The 27,887-nt window shown below is 49.5% G+C and overlaps 1 protein-coding gene across 1 annotated transcript; it reads right to left on the bottom strand.

The window, feature by feature from the left end:
* Nucleotides 1-50: 50 nt before the first annotated feature.
* Il17ra (interleukin 17 receptor A) lies at nucleotides 51-22,691 on the bottom strand. Its single transcript, NM_001107883.2, has 13 exons — nucleotides 22,454-22,691; nucleotides 13,617-13,641; nucleotides 12,628-12,774; nucleotides 11,857-11,969; nucleotides 11,283-11,409; nucleotides 8,815-8,862; nucleotides 8,466-8,629; nucleotides 6,763-6,846; nucleotides 6,282-6,366; nucleotides 5,564-5,575; nucleotides 5,242-5,349; nucleotides 3,654-3,695; nucleotides 51-2,702 (listed from the first exon to the last, which is right to left on the bottom strand). Exons 1-13 carry the CDS (start codon nucleotides 22,589-22,591, stop codon nucleotides 1,189-1,191), a joined length of 2,607 nt encoding a protein of 868 aa, NP_001101353.2. The 5' UTR covers nucleotides 22,592-22,691; the 3' UTR covers nucleotides 51-1,188.
* Nucleotides 22,692-27,887: the final 5,196 nt, after the last annotated feature.

The raw sequence follows: 27,887 nt of genomic DNA, 5'->3' as shown, positions 1-27,887 counted from the left end.
AGTGGGAACTTCTTGACTATGGTCAGAGGTGATTCAGTAACAACTCTGAATTCTTACCAAAACAGTAACTTTATTACGTCTTCATTACAGCACACACAGTCACTGCATTCTCGTTTCCCACAGCATTCATGGTCCTTTTCTCACTGCAGTCGAGACGATTGGAAGTGGGTAGCCAGGGCATGCAGACCTGTGCGTTCTCCAGAACCTGTGCTGCAAGGCTGCTGTCTGCTCCAAGAGGGCGCCCAGGAGCTACCTTAAAGCGGCTTCTCATACGGAGCTACACAGCGATGCTTCCCTCTGACCTTGGAGAGCCTGCCATGTTCTCCACCTTTCTTTACTCCATCACTGTACCTGAGGTAGAGCCGAGGGATCTTAGACTCCCAAGCTGCTGGGATCTGGTGGCTGCAGCCCACGAAGAATCACATGCCTCAGCTCTCCCACGGACTGGCAGCCAGCACTTGAGCACAGGATTTCACACGCCTCTTCCTGCTTCTTAAGTTTGCATCACCCGTTTCTATACTGACTCTTTCTAAAAAACCGATCTGAGAAGACTTCTGGGGAACTTTGGCATACAGTTTGCTCCCCCACAGGGCAGCAGATCCACTTATGAAAGCAGTCCCCAGCTGCTCCCACCCTAGCACACAGCTTACTCTGGCTCCTTGATACCCAAGCCGCAGGCTGCTCCCCCAGGAATGCAGCTCCCCTCCTGCCCAGACCCCGATCCCCGCCCCCCTTCTGCGGCCAGGGGAGGGGCCCTCTGTTCATTCTGGCTAATTTCACATCTTTACTGAATGTTAAGCTTCTTTGTGGCCAAGACTGTGTCATGTAACTTGTTTTTGAATTCCAAATGCCTGACTAGTAGGTACAGAATAAATGTTCAAGGAATGAGCGCCACACTTGGCTGTTGGTTCTGGGAGCGGGCTGTGGACTCTTGTGCAATGATGACCAGACGTTCCGTCCATATCAGGTACAGGGGAGCGTTTAGGGACCAGAACCAAGATGTCTGCATTTATTTCTCTGAGACCTTGCTATGTTTTCATGCTGGCCCTGAACCCCTGTGTTCAGGAGACCATCAAGTCCCAGCCCCCAAGTGCTGGGACTTCAGGCATACAATACTATGTCAGACGCAGATGCCCGTATCTCCAAGCTGGGCACTTCCCCCACACGCACAGTACAGCAGACATCCTCTTAAGTAGCAGGATTAGGAGGCCCAGGGGGGAGGCTGATCTTCTGCTCCTGGCCTCTGCTGTCCCAGCCAGGGTTCTTCTCAAGCTCCCAGAAGAAAAGCCGCCGCTGGACACTCCTCAGGCTCCGCAGCTCCTCCGGAGAGAGAGACTCACCGGACTCACCCAGTTCTAGCTCTTCCTCCTCTGTGAGCCAGTCGGGGGGTTGCGGGGAGCTTCTGGAGATGTAGCCCTGGTCTGACTGCACTGACTGCCGCTGCTCCTCCTCAGAGGGCATGCAGTCCTTGAGGACCACCTCAGGCCTCGGCCAGCCCTCCTGAGCCTGTGCGCTCAGGCTATGCTGCAGCACCGAGAGCATCAGGCTTTCTAGCTGCTCTCTTGCATCGCCTTGGAGGTGGTCAGGTGACATCATTGGAGTGCTACAGAGAGGCGAGTCATCTGAGTCCATGGGGAGGCAAAGGATGCTGTTCCTCCGGACCCCAAGCAGCGGGCAAGCCTCGCCGTCCTCGGCAATGGCCAGCTGGGTAGCTGCTCCAGTGCCATCTAGAAGACGGACAGGCTCCACCACATGAGCTGCAGGGACCTGTTCTGTTGGCAGCACCAAGGTTTGGAGGGTCTGAGCCATTAGCTGTCTTTGTGGCCACAGCTGAGGCTCCAGCTTTACCACTCCACTTTCTTCCTCCCTGGCACAGACATCTACCACAAGGCAGCCTTCTGAAGGCAGCTCCCGCACCAGGGGCTGCTGTTTGACGATTCTTCCCCCTGGTGGCAGCAGTGGGTCTTCAAACACTTCCTCATCCAGGGATGGAAGGTCTTGGTCACCTGCTAAGCAGAGGTTCTCTCGCTCAAACCAGTCGGGGTACCGGGTTTGCCACTCCTGGAACCTAACCACAGCCTCCTTGAGCTGCCGGCCACTAGGGCTCTGCAGGTAATTTTCCCCTGTGAGCTCTTTGACATGGTGCATCCGGCCAGGTTCAAACATCTCCAGGTCCTGGATCCGGAAGTAAACCTCCTCAAATTTGTCCATAAGTGGGTACCTGGAGGTGATGTTGAAGAGGTCGGGGACATCCCTCTCGTTACAGATGCCACTGAAGTAGCAAACAATGTAGGTGCCGAAGCAGGCTGGCCTCTTGAAGTCTGGTAGAATCATGTTCATGGCTGCTGTGAAAAGGTCCCCAGCAGGCTTCCAGTGGTCACACCGTAGCTGGACAGCAGGCTCCGCCCAACCCAAGATGGCTTTCCACTTAGCTCGGGTCCCTCGGGAGCACAGGACGATGATCTTGGAACCGCTCTCCTCCATTTCCTGCTTCTGCCGGCTCACCCAAGTCATGACCCCCATCTCAGAGATGGTCTGCTCTTCCAGCAGGTCAAGGGCTACTTCAGTACCACAGGCAGTGATCAGGAACTGGGCGAACTTTAGGACCACGTCCACATAGAGGGGGTGGTCAGCCGAGTAGACGATCCAGACCTTCCTGGGCTGCAGGGGTGGGGGAGTCAGGTCTGTTGTTGGCAAGATGCCTGTAAGGGACAGAGATATATGCTGATCCTCATGCCCATGACTGGACCTGGGCGTCGCCTCTAGAGTAGCAGTTCTCAATCCTTCAGGGTTTGAACGACCCTTTCACAGGATCATGTATCAGATGTCATGAATTTGTGTATTTATGTCATGAATAGCAGTAAAACAGCTACATAACAGTAGCAAAATTATAAAGTAGCAACAAACACAGTTTTACGGCCGGGTCACCACACCGTGAGGAACTGTGTTAAGGGTCGCAGCATTAGGAAGGTTGAGAAGCGCTGCTCGAGAGTCAGCCTATGAGCGACCTGAAGTGAAGGCAGAGTCTGGCTTTCTGTCTTCAGCAAACAGCCTTCTGGCAGACCAGATGCTGCTGCACTGCCTTGTGACGTGTGAAAAAGCTCTGAGGGTCCTGTGTGAGAAGGAACCAATCTCTCTCCCTCCTTCGCCACTGCCACTTTCCTCCACATAGCACCAGCTGGTCATTGGCTGATCTTTTCATCATTTTAAATAAAAAAGGGGTAAAAAGGCAGATATAGTGGTGCACCCCTTTAATCCTAGCACTTAGGAGGCAGAGGCAGGAGGATCTCTATGCCTGATCTACACAGAATGTTGCAGGCCAGCCAAGGCTGCATAGTGAGACCCCCGAAATCAAAATAAATAAGAATTAAAGGTACAATGCCCACAGAAGAGAAACACCCATCACGAAGGGCTCTCTCTGAGAAATGTTCACCTTTTCTTCTTTGTCTAAGCAATTACTAAAGGAACTCCAAGCCCTGTGTTTGGGGCATCCCAAGCCCTCTCTGCATGAGGTGGAAACTTGTGTCCTAAGTAGGGGTGGGGCCTTCTGAAAGGACTCAGGAGTCTGATGAGAGACACAACAGATCCATCTACCCCAGGAAGCCAGCAGACTTCAGAAAGCAGGCAGAGCCCACAGAGCACATGCTACTGACCATTGACTTTGGAGTCATCTCCATGTTTCTCTTGATCAGCACCTGCAAGGAAAAGAAATCTACTGAGTGGCTTATCCCAAAGAGAAACAAGGACCGACTGGCTCACAGGTGTCTGACGGAAGGGTGCTAACGACACAGGTGAACAGGGGAGCAGCCCCCAGCTGGTGACCACTAGACATTTCTGGGCCTCCGCAGAGACCGAGTCATGAGCCCTGGGTCAGCTGCTCCAGTAAGCTGGGTGACCAGGGACGAACGCCTTTGACACGGCATTGTTCCGAGGAGTGAGGCTGTGGAGGGACAGTCTCAGGATTATGTGAGAAGTGCTGGGCCCTTCAGTCAGCTGGAGTCTGGATTATTCTGTGGCACTTGCCAAGCTGGGAGCCATGGACCTGAGCTGGGGTGTACTCCCTGGCCCCCTCCTGAAGTTCGGCTACTGAAGCCTCTGTGGGCAGACTCCACTGGAGGGAAGAGAAGTCCACGCAAGAAGTAGACATCTTACAACACTACCTGACAGAAGCAGCCCCTGTGGCCCTTTCGACATTTCCTCCTGGTGTCCTTGAGGTAAAGAAGAGGAACTACACTCTTAAGTAATTGTTCTCCTTGGACATGTGACCAGGAGGATTATTTCTCTGTGGTCCAGGGAGGGAAACCAGGGCCTTGAGCACATTGGGCAAGCGCTCTGCCCGAGTTGCATCTCAGTTCCTAAAGAAGAATCTTGATTTCACTCCTTGTTCTGTGGACCTTTGCACAGAACTATTGAAGATACTCTAACGAGTCGTGAATGAGTTTTCTCCTTTTCTCTTCCCTATGGTGGGGGCACTGTGGTAGAAAAACTTAAGAGCAGCTAGGGCATGGCTCACCATCAGAATGAGCTGTCATGTGACCCTCCCCTGAATCTGTGGACCCCACAATTCAAGATAAACATCAGCGAGGGTAGAGCAGGTTTCCCAGACAGACAGCCAGAGATACATTCTACCACAGGACAGGGAAAGCCAAGTCAACGCGCCTTCTCCCTGCTAACACTCGGCCAGTGGAAGAGGGCGCAGGGAACGGACACTTACTCTGGCTCCTGGAGGCCTTAGAATCCTATTCTATGGAGAAGGAAATGGAATCTAAGATTAAGTCTCCTATGACTGCAAAGCTAGTGAAGAATGAGGGTCTTCGCTTGTGAGTTCAGGGTCAGGACCCTGAGCCTTTTCAGCCAAACCCTGCTGTCCTCAGATTTGGCTCTGACCTGAGGCAAAGGCTGGAGACTTGGGGATGGAAGTGTGCAGGTTGTTGTTTAACTGACCATGGCTGATGCGGGGAAATCCCACACTAGCTCCTACCAACCTGCTGACTTTAGAAATACTAACTTTAGCAAAAAATGTCACTGTAGTGACCAGTCTTGAGCAAACACCATGTACCTGGTTCTCAGGAAAGAATTCTCGTTCATTAATCCTCTAATCCTCACCACAGCCTTATGATGTGCATATCATTATAACTGCCATTTTGCCAGAGAGAGGCCTGAGACTCCGAAAAGTCCCCTATGGAGCTAGCCTTCAATCCAGGGAAAAGGCTGGAACAGGAAGGACAGTGTACTCCTTACCAGAAAGCCTCCAGGTCATGCAGATAATCAGCAGGATGACAGAGCCCACCAGCAGGATGGCGATGAGGGTGATGAGGCCATACACCCAGAGGGGAATATAGTCTGCGGCTAAAAGAGCAAAGTGAGTCTGTGCAGGGAGCCCACCCCCACCCCACCCTCACCCCCAGCCCAGGCTCTGTCAGCTATGGCCAGTACCAGGCTACCCTATTGATTTCACCCCTTGGCTAGCTGTGGGTACAGCATGCCTTCTGGACTGGCCCAGGGATCAGCTGGGAGCTCACGTGGTCCCTTGGGAATGACCTTGGCTGAAGGAAGGACTTACCTGTTATGGAAACTGTAATAGAACAAAAGGAAACGGAGACAGGGTTAGTCTCAATGATTAGCGATCATCTCAGCCAGTCACAAATGCCCACTAACGGCCTTAACCTATCAGCTGTCCACTGAGGACCTTCACCCATCAGACACCAGTGACACCCTTAACTCCGCAGACAGGCATAGCTACACTTGTGTATCCTTCTCCATGGAGCCCCTGCAGCCGAAGCTCTAAGAGACTCCACTCTTCCCATGGGGGCCAGGGTTACTTCCCCCACAGTGTCACACTGGCCCGTCTGAGCTGCATGTGGCAGAAGCAGAGAGCCGGGGACATACGGATGCCAACCCCTACAAGCTCAAGGAAGAGCCCATGGTTATGGCTTTAGTATGTGAACATGGGCAAATTAATATCCGTGCCTCAGTTTTCCCATATTTGACCTTGGCATGCTAAAGCCATGGTACATAGTCCTAACTCTCCAAGAACAACTATCTCATTTTTTGGCCAAGGAAACTGAGTTGATGAGAAGGGTTAAGTCCTCTTGCCCACAGGTGCAGAGCTAGTGAAAGGCCTTGAGGAGGCTGACCCAGGGATGTCATCTGCACTCCACTGTGGGTACCAGCAGCTCTAAGCTAAACCTTCCTCTCCCCACAGTCAGGACTCCTCTCCAGTGGACAGCCTCTCACCCCCCACCCCCCACACACTCCAAGGACAAGTCTTCCTCTCCTACCTGGGGTCTCTGAGATGACTGGGCAGGGCACAGTCACAGCGTGTCTCAAGCAGTCATTTTGGCAGCTGTTGAAGAAGGGCTGGACCTGGGGGAGCAGAGGGAGACGAAGATGCCAACCTATTCCCTCACAGCAAGAGAAGCGACTGTGAATAACAGGCCCTGCTGGCCAGGCTCAGATCTCCACGTAACTACTGAACAGCATGTGGTGCTGTAACCTATAGCCCAGCTGCTTGGAAAGCCAAGGTAGTGGTCTCAGGCCTGCCTGGGAGATACAGCAAGACTCATCTCAAACGGTCTACCCTCCTTGTTACTCAAAAAGGTCTCCCACCATACAAAAGGGTAAAGCCCTACCAGGCTGGGTGAAAGGCAGAACGGTGTTGTGAGCCAGAGCTCCTAGCAGAAAGACAGAGCTACCCACTGCCTGCCTCCTCCCTCTGAAAGAAAAGCTGCCTGCACGTGCTCTCCTCCGCTCCCGACTCACCTGCACGAGGTGGTGGCAGCACCAGCCAGACTTGCTCAGAGTGAATGTGACATTGGATCGCTGGTGGAATTCCTCCTGTCCGGGCTGGAGAGAGGGACGGAAGAAGCTTGTTGGGTAAGACTCTGGTGTTGTCTGCCAGGAAAGTGACTGTGGACCTGTGCCCCCCCCCCCATAAATGCCAGAGGGAGAAATGCTTTCCTGATTTCTAGTCCAGAAAAATTGGTATTTCTGCAGAGTGACTAGCCCGTGACGAGCTTAGAAGCACATTAGTAATGGGCACTTCTGACGAACCTGGACAAGCCCTGTTTGCTCTGGCTGCTGGGCCTGGGGCTCCAACCTATGTATATGCAGCACGGGTACAGGGGGCACCCACCCTGCTCTCACCCGGCCTCATCTATTTTCCTTAAGTAAATGCCCTTATTTATTTATTTATTTATTTATTTATTTATTTATTTTTTTATTTTTTTTTTTTTTTTGGAGCTGGGGACCGAACCCAGGGCCTTGCCACTGAGCCAAATCCCCAACCCCCCCTCATTTATTTTTAAATTTCAAAATAATTTTTGAGAAAGTAGAATAAATACAACCAAATAAAAAGAGACTAGGCAAGACTGTGGAGGGACCACGGGCTGGATGGGTGTGAAGAAGGTGGGTGGGACAGTAGGCTGGGTGATATCAGCTTTACCAGCTGAGGAGTCAGTATTAGAGGAAGTGACCTCAAAACAGGTAACTACCAGGAAAACATAGAAAGTAGCAAAACAGGTAACAGGAAAACAAAAACTAACAAAACTTAGCTGGGCACACATCCTTAATTCCAACACTCAGGAGGCAGAGGCAGGTGGATTCCTTTGAGTTCAAGGACAGCCTGGTTTGCAGAGGGAGTTCTAAGACAGCCAGGTCTATACAGAGAAACTCTGCCTCAGAAAAAAAAAGGACCAGAACTTGCCATTCTAATTATTCTTGCCACTTAAACCCTCCTCCTACCCCGATAATTAGTTCCCTTGATTTCAAGTTTAGGGCAGGATTTGCTCAAGGCCTTCAAACTTTTAAGTTTAATTTATGTTATTTAAGGATTGTAAGATTTTATATTACATCTCTATTGAATGCAGATCAACCGAGTTTATTAAGCCAAATCCCCACTAGACTGATGGGATAAAATAAAACTTTAGTTAACAGGGCTGGGGATTTAGCTCAGTGGTAGAGCGCTTACCTAGGAAGCGCAAGGCCCTGGGTTCGGTCCCCAGCTCCGAAAAAAAAGAACCAAAAAAAAAAAAAAAAAAAAAAACAACAACAACAATAAAAAAACTTTAGTTAACAACTATTCCCTTATGGATAGTTTCAGTCTACTCCTCCCTTCTGGGAGGCTGCAGGGAGAAGGCTCTGAAGAGACTTGGTTTTTCCTACTTCTTTCAGTTTGCAATTTAAATGAACTTCACTTTGAGATGTCGTAAGCAGAGGACTTAGACTGTATACTTATATTCACAGTCTGATGCTTCCTCAACCGTTTACCTATGTTCATGAACTACTGTCCTCAGCAAACTGAAACGACACCAGAGCCCTCGACTTCCTGACTGGGAAAGGTAGCTGCCAAGTGCACCTGAGCCCAGGCCAGGCTCTAACAACAGGGTGACCTAGGGCCCATATGGAGGGAGGTTAGGGTTTGAGAGATACTTTGACCTATGGCTGAGGGGTAAGCACACAGGTACCGCAGATATCTGTTTAATGTCTTCAAAGCAGCTCTGGTTCTCTGAGCCCGAAAAACTTTCCAGCAGGATCTGGTAGGGGGTGGATTCATTCCACAGGGTGAAGTCCACTCGAAGATGCTGGGTGTCCAAGGTCTCCACTGTGATGTTGGGGTTCCAAAGGCTGCCTGCCAAGGGCACAGCGCAGGTTGGAAGTGAGGAGGGTGTGTATCCCCATGGGCACGTGTGTCATATGGGCCAGTACACAAGTGCACACATACCCAGTTTTATTCACTATGTACAAGTTCATGTGTACACACACCCAATTTTACTAAGTGCATGTTAATGTGCCCAGGTCAAGCCAGCCACTTACCTGAGCTCACACACGGTGTAGTCATCTTCATCTCCGTGTCCTCGCAGCCTGCCAACCCCGGTAAAAGAGAAATTGGTAAGTCTCTGCCTTTAGGGAGATGGTTCTTACAGATTTGAGTGGTTTTGTCTGAGACAGGGTCACTCTACATATCCCTGACTGTCCTGGAACTCACAATAGAGCAGGCTGGCCTCAAACTCACAAAGATCCACCTGCCTCTGCCTCCCAAGCCATCACACCCAGCCTGTTCTTCCAGAGTTTTGACTGAGGGGTGGGGGGACCTATTATGTATCTGTTCAAAGACACAATCTTCATGGTCTGTTCCAGGCCTAGACAGCTGCCCCTGGCCAGCGATCCCATCAAATTGGGGCAATCTGGCTGGGAGTCACGCCCTCCTGACTCAACCATATTCCTCCTCCCGAGTTCAGAGCTTGCTTCACATTCACATAAAATTTTCATATGAGAGAGAGAGAGAGAGAGAGAGAGAGAGAGAGAGAAAATGAATATGAATATGAATGAGGAGTCACTGTTCTGTTATCTTTAACAAGAGTAGCCCCTGTCTTGCCTTTTACACTTCAGAGGCCCATCTGCCCACCACTGAATCCTCTGACTCTCCACTCATTACTAGGCTCTCACTCAGGAGCTCCAGGTCAGCATTTATTTACTCATTCGTTGTTTTCGTTTCCTTCTTCCTGTAGAACTGAGGATCAAACCCAGTCAGGCACATTGCATTGAGCACTTGGAATCAGTGTTTCTAACAAGTTCCCAGGGGCAGGGGAGAGAGGGCAGCAGTTCTTTAACAAGTATTTATTGAGCCCTCCTGTGCGTGATGTCCCGGGCCCTGCACATACAGTGGAAACCACCGCTTTCTGCAGATTAACTCTACAGAGGAGCTGCAGGATATTTGAGCACACTGTGAACCCTGAGATTGTACTTACTGAGATAAACCGTTTCTGGTTGTGGCTCAGTCCTTAGCACACACCTTTAATCCTTTAACCTCAAGCAATGAAGGTAAAGTTGGTTTGTAGAAGGAAGCACTCATGTTTTAAAGTGATGTCTAATTGAGTGACAGACAGAGAGACGAATCAGAGAGATTTGACAGACTAGGATACACCTAACTCTCACAAGAAGAGAGAGAGATAAGGGAAGCTACTTAACAGAGTAGTGGGGGGGGGTGCAGTTCTAGCGGGACAGTGGCACAGGGACAGGCTGCAGAGATAATAAGCAACACACAGGTGAAGCCTGGAGCTCAGAGCAGATTGCCAGAGTTAGTTTGAGGCCAAGCAAAGCAAAAAGAGGTTGAGAGCGAAGCCAGACCAAATCAGTCAGCTTAGAGCGGAGTTTGCGCCAGAACAGCTGAGTTGACCGCCAGTCAGAGGTCAGAGAGCACAGAGCACGAGTGTGAGATTTTTTTTTTTTTGGTTCTTTTTTTTTTTTAGGAGCTGGGGAGTGAACCCAGGGCCTTGCGCTTCCTAGGTAAGCGCTCTACCACTGAGCTAAATCCCCAGTGTGAGATTCTTAAGTAGAAAGTCTCAGAGGCAGAAAACATCCTAGGCCTAGATTAGAAGGTACGGAGGCTAGAAGCTTCCAGGTTAGCAGACAGAAGTGGTAATTATTTCAGGCGAATAAAAGATACTTTTACAGAGAGAAAACAGCAAAAGCAAACTGATGGGGGCTGGGGATTTAGCTCAGTGGTAGACCCCTTACCTAGGAAGCGCAAGGCCCTGGGTTCGGTCCCCAGCTCCGAAAAAAAGAACCAAAAAAAAAAAAAAGAAAAGAAAAGCAAACTGATGGCATCTGGTATCATGTCAGCGTAAGGATATGTGGGAAGGAAGCAGGTGAGCATGCGTGTGTGTACTCATTCGAGTGTGCACTTCAGGTGAGGAGTCCCTGCCATCTTTAACAAGCATTTCTTGGGCTGGGATGTGGTTAACTTCCCAGTGTGTGTGCCTAGGGTCCACAGCCACCAATAAAACAAAAAACGAATTTTCCTGACCGCCCACAATGAGTGTAATGAGAAATGACGTCAGTGATAGTCAAGGTTCTGGGAAAGGCAGAGACAGAGGGACCGGAGCTGATAGTCCCTAAGTGAGATGGCGATCACAGACAGCATGGACTGGTGGGGGAGAGTAGGATGTGTAGGGTGGGTGCTAGTCAAAGGCAGGAGGGAGGCAGGGGAAGTGAGCAAACTGAGGGAACCTGTCCAGGCTGAGTGCACAGGCCACCACCCTTCAGGGATCTGGCATTTTCTGGGATGGAAACTACTTTTCAGCACAGAGGAAGGGACTCTAGTTGCCAACACAGTCAGGGGTCTCTCCAGAGAACAGAGGACAAACTGCCTTCAGGACATACGGGCTTTGGCCTCAGCTGGAGGCACCCAGGCTCTGGATCTGCAGCCTCTGCTGTCTGAGCCTCCTGCTGCTTTCTTCACCCAGAGCCCGGCACCGAGTGAATGCTTAGAAGGCACTTACCAGGCACTAAGATGGTCTTGGACTTGTGGTTTGGGTCCCCGTCAGGGATGGGCTTGGGCAGGTGGTGAACAGTCACCTCATACTCCTGGCCAGGATCTACCACGAAGTGACTGAAGGAGAACCGCCACTGAGGAAGAGAGGTGATGGGATGGGTCATGCAATGCTTTATCCATTGTGTCCAAAGTTCCAAGGTCACACTTTCCCATAATCAGCCAACAAGCAAACAAACAAAAGGATAAAACGATAACCACAGAACCTCACATTAGAGGCATGCTATCTTTGTCTTTATGTCTGTTTAAAAATTCTATCAGTACATGGCCATGCCATTCACATGCATGCATGCATGCATGTGCGCGCACACACACTCACACACACACAGAGGCCCGTGAGAGTGAACCGGCCTTGTAGAGTGCCTTGGGCAAGTGGAAGGAATGATAAGAAGTAGGAGTGACAGGCTCTGTCCCTCACTATGGCTCATAGCAGCACCCGCACCCTTTCCGTTAAGTGTACCTTTGGGAAAGAAGCCTGTACTGGTGTCACTTGGGAACACAGTCCAATGAAGCTGTCTCCTTACCCGCTTATGATGATTCGACAGCTTGGACAGAAACTTGAACTTGACACACAGCTGCTCATTGGTGTTCAGCTTCAGGATGGACAGCTCTGCACCCTCGAGATACAGGATGCTGGCTGCAGGCCAGGAAGGAAAGGGGAACACAGTTGCAGACCAACCCCCTGCCAGGGTGTGGCTCTTCCCCATCTGTCCTCTTGCCTAACCCCCACTTCCCCTCCTTAGGCATTGCAGAAAGTACCTCCTAGTGGAACAAGGGACAGTCTATAGCATAAAGCAGCCATGTGGCCAGAGCCCTGGCAACAGGACACAGTGCTAAGGTAGGATCATGTTCATCCTCCCAGAGGCTGCCGGAGGGTAGCCAGGATACCAGCTAAGGAGCTACAGAGAGCAGTTACTGTTGCCCCTTCACAGATCTGGGGCTGGCTCTGTTCAGAAATTCTGCAGTTAATCACCCCTGAAGTGGCTTGGAGTGTGTTTGGAAAAGTTCTGGCTCCTTAGCTAAGAGAAAAGGGAGCTGGAAAACATTTTTTTTCTATCAAATATTTAGAATTATTAGTAAAATTAAACACTTGCTTTTTTTTCCCCATGTAATCAAAAGCTGATGCAAGGAAAGGCCTTTCATAAAGACAGTGTGAACAGAAGACACTCTAAGCACACATCTAATGCTAGAAAAGTTCTTGCTGTGTAAATGATGGAGCCTCCCAGTACCAAACAGGAGCTGTGGTGGTCTCTTCCCAAGGGCAAACCCAGGCACTGGCTGATGTGGCCACTCACCATCTGTCTGCAAGGTCCACTCAACGTGCAACACAGGGACTAGGTCTCCGTGCTGGGTAGACGAAACGTTCAGATGGAGATAGATGTTTTTCGGGGAAGACGGCGTCAGGTTTCGAGGGTAAATCCAGCTGTCATCCAGGCAAGTACCTATTGAGGAGAACCATCAGACCTGCAGCCAAGCCCCTCCGGAGACCTGCAGTGACTTCCAACATGTTCCAGGTCTCAGCTGTTTGTAGCCTTCCAGCGGTGACCTGGGCAGGCTCTCGGCCCAGACCACCCTTTTCTAACACTGCTCTGGGGTGCTCACAAAGCTCTTCCAAGAAGTTTAGGGAGCAGGGTTTTGAAAAGAGGCAGCCATTGGAAATGGGGCACAGGAGGGAGGGGCAGCAGTGAGAGCTTCCTTATTTTTATTTGTCATGGCCCCTAATTAGCACTGACACTTAAAGTATATGCCTCATCCTTAAAACAAAACCAGGGTGGGTTGGGGATTTAGCTCAGTGGTAGAGTGCTTGCCTAGCAAGCGCAAGGCCCTGGGTTCGGTCCCCAGCTCCGGATAAAAGAAAAAACAAAAAACCAGGGGCTGGGATTGTGGCTCAGAAGTGTGATTTATCTACTGAGTCTAAGCCATGGGTTCTATATCTAGCATAGAAAAAAACTTCTCACAGACGAAAAACAAACCGGTAAACAAGCAAACACTCCAAAGCCAAGCCAGCACCATTGATCCTGTGACAAGATGAATGGGACAGGCATAGTTACGTGCACTAGGGTACCACCCCGGGCAGCATCCAAAGCCCAGATGGCAGTGGGGTACTGCCTGCATTTTGCATAATGAAAGAAAGTTTTCATTGTGGAGCACTGATGCCTATGGTGAAGATGGCCCAGCTGACAGTGACAAACCCCACCCAGATCGTCTACACAGGAGGCTGGAAGTCAGCAGGAGGCCCCCACTGTACCAACAGCAGTAATAAGTGGAACAAAAGAGGACTTACTATTCTCGACTCTGCAGTTCAGCCCCTGTGGGAAGAAAGGAAGTGTTGATTACAGATGAGAAAGACCAGGCTCAGTGGCCCAGCTGCCTGGCAGGCCCATGAGAGCAGTTCACACAGCCCCTGTCTTCCTCCCGTCTCACTTTTGGGAACTGCTCTGCTGCTGAGTAGCCAAAAGTCTTCTACACTTTTCCCGTCTTTGTCCAGTCAAGGAGGTGAGTAATGGAGAGACAGCAAACAGAACTGGAGGCTTTTATTTGGGGGGGGGGCGTCTTTTGGGGACAGGGTCTCACAGTGTAGTCTAGACTTGGCTCACCTAGAACTCACAGAGAACAGCTTGTCTCTGCTTCCCTGAGTGCTGGGACTAAAGGCATGGACTGCCAATCAAGGCTAGAATTGGAGGCTTTTGAGTAACTGTTATGGGCTGGGAATTTAAACAATAAAAATAAATAATAATAACTCCCCCCTAAAAGCTATAAAAACAAAACAAAGCAGAGAGGGTTGTCTGGCAAAGAAGGTCTTTAAATTCTGAGGTTCCCAGTTTTCCTAAGAGGTGAAGCATCAAACTTATAATTCCTGCTGGAGATCAGTCATAAGAAGTAAACTAAGCCCCTGTAAACTCGTAAACTCGTTAGGAAAAGTTTAAATAACTGTTCTGGCTCTCTCTCTCTCTCTCTCTCTCTCTCTCTCTCTCTCTCTCTCTTTCTCTCTCCTCTCTCTCTCTTTCTCTCTCCTCTCTCTCACAAACACGCACACACTCACACACACTCACTCACACACACACACTCGCTCACACTCACACTCACTCACACACACACTCATACACACATACACTCGCTCACACTCACACTCATTCACACACACTCACACACATATACACACTCACACACATATACACACTCACTCACACTCACACTCACTCACACACACTCATACACACATACACTCGCTCACACTCACACTCATTCACACACACTCACACACATATACACACTCACACACATATACACACTCACACACACTCACACACACATACACTCGCTCACACATACATTCACACACACTCACTCACACACACATACACTCGCTCACACTCACTCTCACACATATACACACTCACACACACTCACACACATACACTCGCTCACACTCACACTCACTCACACACATATACACACTCACTCACACTCACATTCACTCACACACACACTCACATACCCCACATAACACACACACACACACACACACACACACACACACACACACACACTACCCTCACAGCCCTGTTGAACCACCTTACTCAAATACTCAAAGCCTCAGTTTCTTTGACATAAAATGAGAATAACCTAACACCAACTTCACACTGTTGTTGGGGATTAAACTAACCACAGGAGTGAAGACCCAGGGCAGGATGTGGACATGGGAGATGAAGCAGACCCTTCACTTCTCACTTCTGCTTCACAAACACTGTAAACACTGGGCTGTTGTTCTCAGACCGGCCCTCAAAAGGAAATGCCACAGAAGTCTGACCTGATCAATCTGCAGCTCATGAAACCCTGACTCATTACATATAGTTCACTGGCAACAGTGCTCAGACAGCCACCTCCCTGCCAATATCTGGCACAAGTGACAAGGGACATCCTCTAGAGCTGGAGTCTGGTACTCTAAGGAGTGACCTCCAGAGTTGGTGCTGGCAAGGTAGCAAGGAAGCTCTGGAATTCAGGCTCTGATACTTCCCAGCCTGAACTACCCAGATTGGCCCACACCATCCTGTGAGGCTGATGTGGAGCTGAGGGAAGACCTGGATGATGGGTGCACAGATGCACTGTGTGTAGGGTGGACACTGATTGACACTGATTGACAGCTGCCTCTCTGGAGGGAGCGGAGTGCAGGACTCTGGGTGATGTGATGCCACAGGATGGTCCTGAGTCTGCCACCTATTCTACTGTCTGGGACACCAGTTCACTGCTCCTGGAGCCCAGACTTCATGTGCCTCTCCCAGTCCGTTCTCTTTGTGATTAACTGTCCTTCACTGCCCCTGGGCTAACATCACAGTCTGCTGAATGTTCCTTGCAGGTTTAAAACAAGACGCATCTCAATGTCTCTGCTCACTTAGACACACACCACACTGTGTTCTGAGATTAACTCCCACGAGCCTGCCTCTCTCCTCCTACCTAGTGCTCCTGTGAACCGGGACACAGAGGACAGAACCTGGTCTTGAGATTGGGAACTCTGACAGAAACAACAAGCAGCTGCACTCCATTTGGGGTAACTCCCTGTTACCCATCAGTAGCTACTTAAAATCCAGGGCAAGATGGTACCTATCCTGACAAGAGGCTTCAGGAAGTGGGAGGGCTTGGAAACACTTGGCTGAGAAGCTTGCTACAACAGATAGAAATGTCTTGATACTTCAAGTTTCAGTCTTGCCTGTTGGTAGTTGGTTGTGTGATCATCTGAGAAGGGGAGAGGGGAGGAACTACCAGAAAAATGTTTCATCAAAGTACATCTCTTGCCTCACCAGAGCAACAGCTGGCTGCTGGCTGTAACAGTAGAGAGTTGAGAGGTCGGGGCAAGTGCTGTTTCCTCGACTACCAGAGTTAGTAAAACGGCACAGTGCAGAAACGTGGGTGTCAAAAGAAACAAGCAAGTCCATTCTAAGTGTCTGCCTTTGGGGAGCAGGTTTGGGTGTGGCATAGGAAGCTGTTTTTTTTTTTTTAAGATTTATTTATTTTATGTATATGAGTATATACATATGTGTATATTTATTTTATGACACTATAGCTGTCCCCAGACACACCAGTAAAGGCCATAGGATCCCATTACAAATGGTTGTGAGCCACCATGTGGTTGCTGGGATTTGAACTCAGGACCTCTGGAAGAGCAGTCAGTGCTCTTAACCACGAGACATCTCTCCAGCCACATAGGGAGCTGTTTTAAATATCCCAGTACAATTTTCCTTCCTTCCTTCCTTCCTTCCTTCCTTCCTTCCTTCCTTCCTTCTTTCTTTTCTTTCTTTCTCTCTCTCTTTCTTCCTTTCCAGTACAATTTCTAAAAAGGAACCCCTATATTACTTGATAAAAATGAATTTAAAGATGGAAGATTATGATATTAATCTAACAAAATATTTAAAAATGAGATAAGCAAATAAAAGTTAATTGAGGAAGGACATATTTTTCTTTAAAATTAAAAAATTGGGGTTGGGGATTTAGCAAGCACAAGGCCCTGGGTTCGGTCCCCAGCTCCGAAAAAAAAGAAAAAGGAAAAAAAAAAAAAAGAAAGAAAAAGAAAATTAAAAAATTATTCTACATGCATGGGTGTTTTGTGTGCACATATATCTGTGTGTCATATGTGAGCCAGCAGATGCTAGAAAAGGAAGTAGGTCCCTGAAGCTGGAGTTATAAGTAGTTGTGAGCCACCATATGGTCACTGGGAATTGAACCTTGGTCCTCAGGAAGAGCAGCCAGTATCTTAACCACTGAGCTATCTCTTCAGCCCCTGCTTATTTTTACTTATAATTTAATTTTAATATAGAATTTATACTGATGTTGGGGTATGCATATGCACATGTGTGCTGGTGTGTGGAAGCCAGAGGTTGAGGCCAACGTATCTTCCCCAATAGCTTCTCTGCCTTCTCTTGTTGTTTGAGACAGGGTCTTCCTCTCTCTACCTTATTTTTTTTGTCTCTCACTGAATTTGGAACTCACTGTTCTAAGCTGGCCAGTGAGCCCTTGGGGTCTGCTTGTTTCTGTCCCCTGACACTGAGGTTATAGGGCATAGCTGCCACACCTAGCTTGTGGTTGGTAGAAATCTGACCTCAGGCCTTCATGCTTGCTTAGCAAGCATTTACCCATGAAGTCCCTCAGCCCCTGCAACTTTTCTCCCCACTTTTACTGTGTGTGTGAATGCAGGGAGGCACACATTCAGAGAGGTTGGAAGGTAACTTTCAGGAGTTGGTCCTTTCCTTTCACTTTGTTTTGGTCCCAGGAATTGAACTCAGGTCATCAGGCATCTTTACCCACTGAACCACCAACAGCCCTGTAATCTTCTTTTTTTTCTTTTTTCTTAAGATTTATTTATTATATATAAGTACACTATAGTGGTCTTCAGAAGAGGGCATCAGATCTCATTACAGATGGTTGTGAGCCACCATATATATATAGTTGCTGAGATTTGAACTTAGGACCTGTGGAAGAGTAGCCAGTGCTCTTAACCACTGAACCATCTCCCCTACTGTCCTCTGTAATCTTAATAATATAAAATGTATTTGGTATCATCTTTGGACACCACTAATATAGATCTCATTCTGCCCATAATTTCCTCCCCAGCAGCCTCCTTAATCTTTTCAGAATTCCTGTTCCTAGGACTAAGGGGTAAGTCACTAGGAAATGTTTAATGACATGTACATCCTGGATTTAATCCCAACAGCATGCATGTAAGCATGTTGGCACCCTGCACCCCAGGCACCAACACCAACCAACCACTCGTTCTCCTAAACAGAAGGACAGTTATCACTGGACAGTAGAGGTGTGTGTGTGTGTGTGTGTGTGTGTGTGTGTGTGTGTGTGTGTGTAGACAGGATTTCTCTGTATAGCTCTGCTGTACTGTACACTCGCTCTGTAGACCGGGCCTCAAACTCAAGAGATTCTCCTGCCCCTGTCTCCTGAGTGCAAGATATGCTCTTTTAAACAAAAACTTCACTGTCTCCCTAGTGGTCCTCTGTTCAAGGCCAGCCTGGTCTACAGAGAGAAACCTTCTCAAAAAAACGAAACAAAGCCAACCAAGCTACCAACCATCCAATCGTCGACCAGCTACCTCCTCATGAATGGCAGTTACCCATCTGTAGAAATCCGGGAATATTCAGAATGATGAGGAGATCATGACAGCAGCTACACTCACTGAACTGCCTGCACTATTTGAAGCAGACTCCTGTACTTTAAAAGCTCACTGTAACTTGTGTTGCTGGCAGCAGCCTTACAAACTTGCTTTCCACATCTCTGCTACATCAAGAGGCTGCACGAAGCCCCTGACGATACCATCCAAGTCTGTGTGTGTGCATTCTGTGATGCTCATGGAGGATCAGGTCACCTACCAAGATAAGTCTCAGGACATCTCTCCACTGTTAGGTGACTCAGAGCTGTGGTGCAGGGAGAGTAGCCAGGGGGCTGCAGGGGGCTGCAGGTTCCAGAGCTACAGTAAGCCTTTGCTCCAGAACCATGCCCCAGTACTGCTATCCTGTCTCCCAGAAAAGGGATGTTTACAACACATAGACTTCTCCTCTTACTCATAGCAGAGGACTAAAAGAAGAAGTGTTTAGCTCTGGGCATTGAGCAAACATTACCAACTGCCTGACACAGGTTGTTGTCACACCCCAGTGTACACAGCCTGAGGCCTTCAGACAAGCTGAGTGGAGACCCTCCCCACAACCTGGGAGGAGAGGACACAGGGCACAGGAGATGGGGAGGCTTGGCTGGGGACAGGTCTTCTGACTGAGCACCAGGCTCTTGTCTGCTCATTGCTAACTGATGCAGAGTCTTCTGATGGCAGAGGACCCCGACAAGGGCAGCCAGGGTGAGAACTGGTCCAGCGTGTGCAGACCCTGCTCCCTGCTGACTACATCATGGGTGCAGCAGCCTTGTGTTCAGGACCGTGCCCGCCAAAGGAGCACCCACAGAAGACAACTTTTTAACTTGGGGAAGCATGGAAGGGCTGAGCACAGCTTCCGGCAACCACAAGACAGAAGGGTGATGCCGAACAGCCATTCTACCACAAGTCAAAGCCACAGGCACTCAGGAAAACGAACTGGTAACAGTAACATATCCTGTCTGTGAGCAGGGTGAGCATTTGTGCTGGCGGACTCCCAGGTGCTGCTCACAGGGCTTCCTCAAGAACGGCAGTTACGGGAACTGAACTTTGGGAACTACTCGTGTCTTCAGGGTTGGTTTCTGTGGGGGACATCACGGTCATCCAGGCTTTGAGGTGCTAGTGCCAGCCGGTCCAAACAAGTGCAGTGGCCTCAGCTTACCACTGCCTGAAAAACGGGGGGCCCTTCTTCCTTCTTTTAGTTCTTGTACTTCATGCCACACATAGTTACCAAGCCCTTAGTGCTTGCAGCATGAAACAAGGCGCAGAGCAGGTATGCTGAAGCCACCTTCCAGTCTCAGGAGGGAGTCCCTGACTGTTCCTCAACCAGTTCTCAAGTGAAAGTGGCAGGCTCCCTCTGAACTGCCTCATCCAGGCCTCTCATGGTGGAAATGAAGTATACTGCGACCACTAAAACCATGTGGGGTGTGTGTGTGTGTGAGTGTGTATGGTGTGTGTGTGAGAATGTGTATGGTATGTGTGTCAATTGTCAATATGTGTGACTGGTGTGTGTATGTGTGTGTATATGTATATGAGTGTTTTTGTATTTATATGCTGTGTGTGTGAGTATGTGTGTATGGTATATGTATTTGTGTGTGTATGTAAGTGTATGTATGGTGTGTGTGTGTTATGTGTGTATGTGTCTGTGGTGTGCATAATGTGTGTGTATGTGTTTGGTGTGTGTGTGTGTGTGTGTGTGTGTGTGTGTGTATGTGTGTGTGAACAGTGTTCTTCCTCTATGCAGTTCTGGGGATGGAACCCAGAGACCACTGAGCCACACCCATGGCTCTAGCATCTTTTAAAAAGACTTCAAAGCCAATGAAAATGGAAGCTGTCAGCCTGTGGAGCCCAGGTGTCAGTGAGGCAACAGAGAAGTGAGGGAGGCTGCAGAGAAATGTGGCTTTCTGAGTAACAAGTAAAGCCAGCCCCTTTAGGGGGCTGGAAAGATGGATGGCTCAGCAGTGAAGAGCACTTGTCTGCATCCTACAGAGAGCCCAGGAGAGACCCAGCATCCATGTGGTGGCTCACAACTGTATAATTCCAGTTCCAGAAGATCCAGTGTCCTCTTAATTCCAAGGACACAGGCATACATGTGGTGCATGTACATGTGGTGCACATGAGGGCAAAATACACATAAAAAACAAACAGACAGACAAAACCCCAAATCTAAGTTAAAAATAAAAACCATGAGTGGGCCATGGCACTGGAAGGCAGAGGCAGGTAGATCTTCTGGTCTACAAAGTGAGTTCCAGGCCAGCCAGGGCTACACAGAGAAACCGTGTCTGGAAAACAAAATGAAACAAAACACAGACAGACAAACAAACAAAAACCCCAAACAAATAAATAAGAACTAAAACCAAACCAAACCCAAAAGACCTCAAGATTCGTCAGGGCCTGTGTGGCTGAGCGTCTAGATGAGCTAAGGCAGACTTAGCCTTTTTAGCTCAGCTCCCACCCATCTCTCTCTCCTGTTCCACAGACACCCCATCTTCTACCTGATCCTGCCTCACCTGGAGACACTGGCTCAGGCACCTTCCGCCAGTGAGAATGAATGCTTTAAGCAGAATGTTTCTGAGGTTCCCACTCTGGATCAGAACTGCTCAAATGTCTTTTCAATGAAAAACAGCCCATCTGGAAGTCATTTTCTCCTCCCTGGATTCTTCACACTCACTGGTTGTGCAAAGAACTCTTGCTCCAGGCTGCCTTGCAAGATTCTACACCCAAAACAATTTCACCCTGGACTCCAGAGTCCCAGGCTTACTTCTTTGCTTTCAGTTTACTTGTATTGGGAGGCCCTCAGCAAGTGACAGGCCAAAACAAACAGCAATCCTCCACGTTGTGACACTTTTGTCCTGTCTGAAGATGTCACTCGGAGTTGTCCAGTATGGGGCTCACAATGACATTTCCCAACAGCCCTCAGACTTTAAAAAAAACAAAACACATGTTTTTTTTTTCCTGTAAAATAGTCACCCTCTCTCCACCCTCTTTTGGTAAATCTACAAAATTAGATAAGGACTATCCTTTTGTTTCATATCCTCTGACTCAGCTACTGAACACAGTTCCTGGGGTCAGCGGTGGAAGGGAAGGGAAGGGGCTAGAAAAACCAGTGGAGGAGGAGAAGGCTTGGAGGGCAGAAACGGAGGAAAGTCTATTTGTGGAACAGGAACTAAATTTTGCACAGGTTCCTAGTTTTTTTGTTTTGTTTTGTTTTGTTTCGACAAACGAGAGGGTTCAACATTAAGATTCAACTGCCAGGGGTGTGTCAGTTTCCGAGGAGCGCAGCCCGGCGTGGGGGTGGGGTGGTCCTCCTTGCCAGTAACAAACTGGAAGACTTCCACACTTGTTAAGTCAGTTTTGGCATTCTTGGTTCTGAGATACACGTGGTGGTGGAAAAAAATGGGATGGACGGCATCTTTCAACCCACATCCTGTTTGATTCCCCTGGGCACAGGACTCGCCCGCACTACCCGACCTGTGGGGACCCCCCGGGTCAGGCTGGGGCGCCTGAGCAAAGGAGAGCTGGAGGATGACTGCTCAGGGAGCAAGGAGTTAGGGGTTCATCTCCTACCAAGGCCCCTTCTCTAGGTCCCTGTCCCTCCTGAGCTGCCAGCCTCTGTCTTCCAATTCCGAGGCCCGGACAGAATTGTCACCCCCGCCTCGCGCTACCAGTGACACCGCCGCCCGGCCCGCGTAGTTTCCCTAGAACTCCCCCTCACCGCGACTCCACTCCCGGAGTCCTTGCCAGCCCGCCTCCACGTTGCGCCCATGCCCCGGACCTCCTCCGAGTCTCTAGGGCGGACTTTCAGGCTCCTCTAGCCCGCCGGAGCCCGGGCGGTCCGCCCCTTCGCACAGCCGACGGCTCTCATCACCTTTGACAGCCCTTCGCATTCCCGCCCTCGGACACCTCTTCACCACCCTCCGCCGTCCTCCCCACCACCACCGGACGGCTCCCGCATCCTCGCTCCACCCGGCTTCACTCACCTCCTGCGAGCAGACTAGAGCCGGGAAGTCGAGGAGGCGCAGGGAGGCGCGGCCCCGGAACAGCGCGCTCAACAGCAGAAGCAGCCATCCCAGCGCGGGCCCGGGGACGACCCGTGGCCAGCGGCGCGGAGTCGCCATGGCCCCCGGCCTGGTCGCGGAGCGCTCGCGGCTGGCTCCGCCGGACAGCGAGGGCCCACGACGGGCTTTCCTAGCCGAGGACTGACGCAGGTCGACTTCGCCCGGCCTCCTCTTCCTCCCGGCTTCCGGCTCCCCCGAGGGCGGGCCGCTCGGGGCGGGGCTTGGGCGGGGCTGTCCTTCCTCTGGCCCCGCCCCCGCCTCGGCCCAGGTGCGCTCTTGGCCTCTGGCTCTCCTTGGATGCATCTCTGAAAGACCGGAACCCTTTTTACCAGTCCAGCCCCGCGGTCAACTTGCTGTGGAGCCGTGACTGTCCTCGCTATCGAACCCTCCCGCTTGATACTGATCGGTTTCTCCATTTAGTCATTTTAGTCTAATTCCCGCCGCGGGACTCAACGAAGACTGTTTACTCAGTCTTCCCTTCAGTTTTTATGCGTTGTAGCGCTGTTAATGAAGAAACGAGTCCATCTCGTCGTCGTAAAGCTCATTTCTCGTTTTCCTGTCAAATTTCTAGCCTTTGATGGCCGGACCATGTAGCTTAAGCCTTATTTGGAAAGTCCATGAAATTCTGTATTTTCTCCCTTTAAGCGTTGAATCATACATTCGCACACTCAAACAAAACCCTGGAAGGTGAATTTAGTCACTTCATGGCTTGAGTAAAGCAAATACAGCGTTCTGTAACAGAGACAGGGGCTTTAGCATTGTTAAGTATGAAGGGTTAAAAGTGAAAAACATAAAAAAGGGATCAAGGAGGAGGGACGTGGAGACAGCCTGTGGAGACAGCCAGCTCTTTCAAGGAGTCTCATTGTGGCACCCAGCAGAGTGAAGTATAGCTGATTAGAGGACACAACATAGGAGGGCATGAGTCCAGGCTGAGGGCGGAGGTGTGAAAGCTGAGGACTGGAGGCCTGGGGACTAAGCAGTAAAACAGTCTCTGAGGAGGCCTGGGAATGCCCTCTAGAGGCTCCTGGAGAGACTGGCCTTTCCACCGCTAATGCAAGAGAGGAGAGAAATGGTGAAGATAACTTGGGAAGCAATGGCAGGTGATCTCTGGGTTCAAGGCTAGCCTGAGCAAGTTGCGGGTCAGCCAGGTCTACACAGAGAAACCAAGGGGAGAAAGGTGAAAATAGATTCGTGGGTTTGGAAGGAAAGCAAGGATCTTGGGTGGTGATTTCTCTGCTTTTGGTTTTGAAGCAGGAGATGCATTACAAGAGCCATAGCCCAGAGGCTTGGCAAGAGAGAAAGGTGTTGAAGCTGCCTGGTGAACAGGCTGTTGGTTTTCTCCGGAATCAGACATCTGGGACCTTGGAAGCCAGGTGCATATTGAAAAGGGACAGATCCAGACAGGAATAGCACCAGGGCCCTGAATTACCTTAGAGCAGGTTCAGGACACAAAACCCTACCTTGTAAGCCACAAAAAGCTGATCTTTAGATTCCCTTTGGCCTCACCAGTCCCTTGGGTAACTGGCAGAGCCCAGAAAGACACAGCCCATGGGGTAGCTCCCCAGTGGAGCAGTTGAGAGGCAGGAAGGTTCCCAGGACAGGACAGGCTTCTGCAAGAGGCTAAGGGATTCAGCTTGGGCCTGTAGCAGAACAATCTAACTGCCAACTGGTTGATTTAGAGTTAAGTCTTTGAAGCAGAAATTAGATGTCAGTTTTCTAATTTCCAAATCGGTAATAACTGTGCCCAGTGTCTAAGGTCAGCCTAAGGGCTAAGTCCATAACTGTTCTCTTTGTAGGAAAGTGTTCAGCGGAAGTACTGTTGCTCTCTTGTCCCCATCTACTCCTTTGAGAGTAAGGGACTCTTCTTCAGCATCCATCTCGCTAGGCAGAGCCATCAACTAGTCTAGTCTGGTGCCCACCTCTTCTGTTGCCCATGCATGAGCTGCTCCAGTGTCACCTGACACTTAAGCAGTTGTCTGCAAGAAATGCTTGTATAGTACACATCTCCAGAAACTCTTCTGTAGTGGCTATGTCCATAAAACTTAAATCATGACTTTACTTTTTACTTAAACATTAGTCTTCGGCAATTTGATACATGTATGCAGTCTAACTTGGCCACACCCACCCCTACTCTCTGCTTCTTCCCCCTTCCTCCCTCCCCCCTCATCCCCTCCCATATGTCTCCCTCCCACCTTCACGTCCTCTTTTTTTTTTTTTTTTTTTTTTTTTTGGTTCTTTTTTTCCGGAGCTGGGGACCGAACCCAGGGCCTTGAGCTCGCTAGGCAAGCGCTCTACCGCTGAGCTAAATCCCCAACCCCACGTCCTCTGTTTTTAAAAGTGACTCACAGGGGCTGGAGAGATGGCTCAGCGGTTAAAAGTGACTCACAGGGGCTGGAGAGATGGCTCAGCGGTTAAGAGCACCCGACTGCTCTTCCAGAGGTCCTGAGTTCAATTCCCAGCAACCACATGGTGGCTCACAACCATCTGTAAGGAGACCCGATGCCCTCTTCTGGTGTGTCTGAAGACAGCTACAGTGTACTTATATATAATAAATGAATAAATAAAAAAAAAAGTGACTCACAGAGTCCAATTAGTACTGTCCGTGTGCCCCTGGGTGTGGGGCCATCCACTGAGGCGTGGGTAACCTACCAGAGGCCACACACACACAGAGAAAATCAATTCTACCTTTCCCTGCAGCCGCCGGAAGCCAATAGCCTCTCAGCTAGGGGTGGAGCCTTGGGAGCGCCTCCCTCACCTTGGCTGGAATGTTGACTGCACTGATCATGCGCAGATGATTACAGCTATTGCGGACGGAGTGCAGCAGCTACTTCCAGAAGATGGCATTTCTCAGCGCTCCTCACCGTCCGTCCTCTGGCTCTTTTATTCCTCCTACCCTCTCTCCCCGATGTTTCCTGAGTCTTGGGGAGGGTTGTGGATGGAGACAAATGTCACTTAGGATTGAGCACTCAACAGCCACTTACTCTGGGCTCTTTTACCATCCAGGAGTCTCTACAGTAACTGTTGCCCACTGCCAAAAGAAACTTCCTTAGCCGAGGCTGAGAGCAGCAGTAGTTTATGGGTATAAATATATATTTAGAAGGTAGTTTAAGAATGTGAGCATTGGGGGTTGGGGATTTAGCTCAGTGGTAGAGCGCTTGCCTAGGAAGCGCAAGGCCCTGGGTTCGGTCCCCAGCTCCGAAAAAAAAAAAAAAAGAACCAAAAAAAAAAAAAAAAAAAAAAAAAAAAAAAGAATGTGAGCATTTAGAAGAAAAAAAATTAAAAGGTTCCCTAGAAACTATAGCCTCCCTTACTATGGACGTTTTAGTCATGTATACAAAACCAGGCATGAGTTCCTTCTGGGGACCAGGCCTTGAATTCAACCAGAATCTTGTGGTTACGCCCATAAGATCGGTAAAAGTCACATCACTATTACAACAGCGGTCACCTGCCACCCTCTCCGTACTGTGAAAGCCAGTCAACAGGTCAGTTCCAGATTGACGTTTCTGTCCTGAAAACTAAGTGTATCATGTCTTCAAGAATCTGGATGTGTCTTACCACCTAGTAATAGGGTGCGCCAAGATCAATGGCCGTAGACAAGGTTCTTTTGGGATTCTCCAGGTCTCCCTGACCCATAACTCATAGTAAAGTTATGAGGCAGAGACAGGCAGATGTCTGGGTTTGAGGTCAGCCTGGTCTTCGGAATGAGTACCAGGATACCCAGGACTATACCAAAGGATTAAATAATTCATAGCTCCATTTTTTAAAAAAATTAAAAAAGAAAAGAAAAATTCAAAGAAGCCCCTTGGTAGCAATTCAAATTTCCCCAAGGTTAACACTTCTTGTAATCAAAATATGTGCTCGCGGTTGCACCCTCTGCATTTTTGAATGCAGAAAATTGCATTCTGGTTATCAACTGTGTCATCTAAGAATGCGAGGCGATGGTCTGACCACCCAGACTGAGGCGCAGGACACCTTAATGTTGGGAATAAAAACCAGGCAGACTCTCGCTTTATGTGCTTACGCGCCCAGTTTGACAGCCGTTTGCAGAAGGAAACTTTGGCCTTACTGAAACCCTTCGGATTGTGTACTCATTTTCTTGAACCTCATCCTCAGACCCAAGGGGCTCTTTCTTCATTACCAAGGTTCTTGGGAGCTGATTCCCATCTTAGAGGTACACCGTGCTGCCTTGTGGACATGGATGTGGAGACACACTCTAGTTTCTGGACTGACAGAAACCCAAAACCAGAAGTAAACCAAACTCAAGTGGGCACCACAGCGTGAAGCTCGGCGCGAAGTTCGGCAGAAGAACTGTGCTATAGAACACTGCCTTGGAGGTTGGGGATTTTCCAAAGACGAGGCTGTGACTAAGGTCGCCTCAGGCATCATGAGTTTGAGCTGAAGATGGAGAACAAAAGGTCCAGGTAGAATCCAAGAAACGGCCAGTGTGGGTGGTGGTGGTAGAGGTGGAAGGACATGGAGTAAGTCCAGGGATGTGTACGAAAGGAGGAAGTGAAGGTTACTCTCTCCAACAGCCTCCATTAGGGTGCCTGTTGAGGTTCTGTGAAGGTAACTCTCAAACCAAGAGGAGGAGAAGAAAATCGAAGTCTCACAGTCCTGCTTCGGTGGCCGCGTCATCCCTGAGGTCCTGTGAGAAGCAGACAGAAAGCACGTGCAGACTCCCAACCTGAGGGTCCTGTCTCCCAAGACAGAGACAGAGGGAGTGATTTGGGCAGGCGCAGGAAACCTCCGTGTAGCGCTAAGGAGTGTGATCTGGAGGATACCTCCGTGTGCATAAGGTGGCCAGAACAGACTCCAGGCGTGACCTCGGCAGGAGTTTGCACGGCCCCCATCAGAAGCCACGAAGGGCATCGACGATGCTCTCTGGGGGTTTTCACATAGGAAGGGGCGGGGAAAGCCTCTGATCCAGAAATCACAGCACGAGCTAGGGTTGGAAAGCCAGGTTTCTTTTTGTGGAAAGGAGAAGAATAAAATATCTGAGCCCAGTAAGAATATAATCCTCGGGCTGGGGATTTAGCTCAGTGGTAGAGCGCTTACCTAGGAAGTGCAAGGCCCTGGGTTCGGTCCCCAGCTCCAAAAAAAAGAACCCCCCCCCAAAAAATGTAAGAATATAATCCTCAGGAGTCAGTTCAGAGGTTAAGGGCACTGGCTGCTCTTCTTCAGGTCCTGGCTTCAATAAAGCACCCGTACAGTGGCCCACGACCATATATAACTCCAGTTCCAAGGGATCCAACAACCTTTTCTGACCTTCTAGTGCACCAGGCACACAAGTGGTGCACAGACATAATACATAAAGGGAAAATATACATACACATAAACTTTTAAAAAAGTTTCCCTT

The sequence above is a fragment of the Rattus norvegicus genome, chromosome 4 (genome assembly GCF_036323735.1).
Source record: "Rattus norvegicus strain BN/NHsdMcwi chromosome 4, GRCr8, whole genome shotgun sequence".
NCBI lineage: Eukaryota > Metazoa > Chordata > Mammalia > Rodentia > Muridae > Rattus > Rattus norvegicus.
This window is presented reverse-complemented; position numbering and strand designations above follow the sequence as displayed.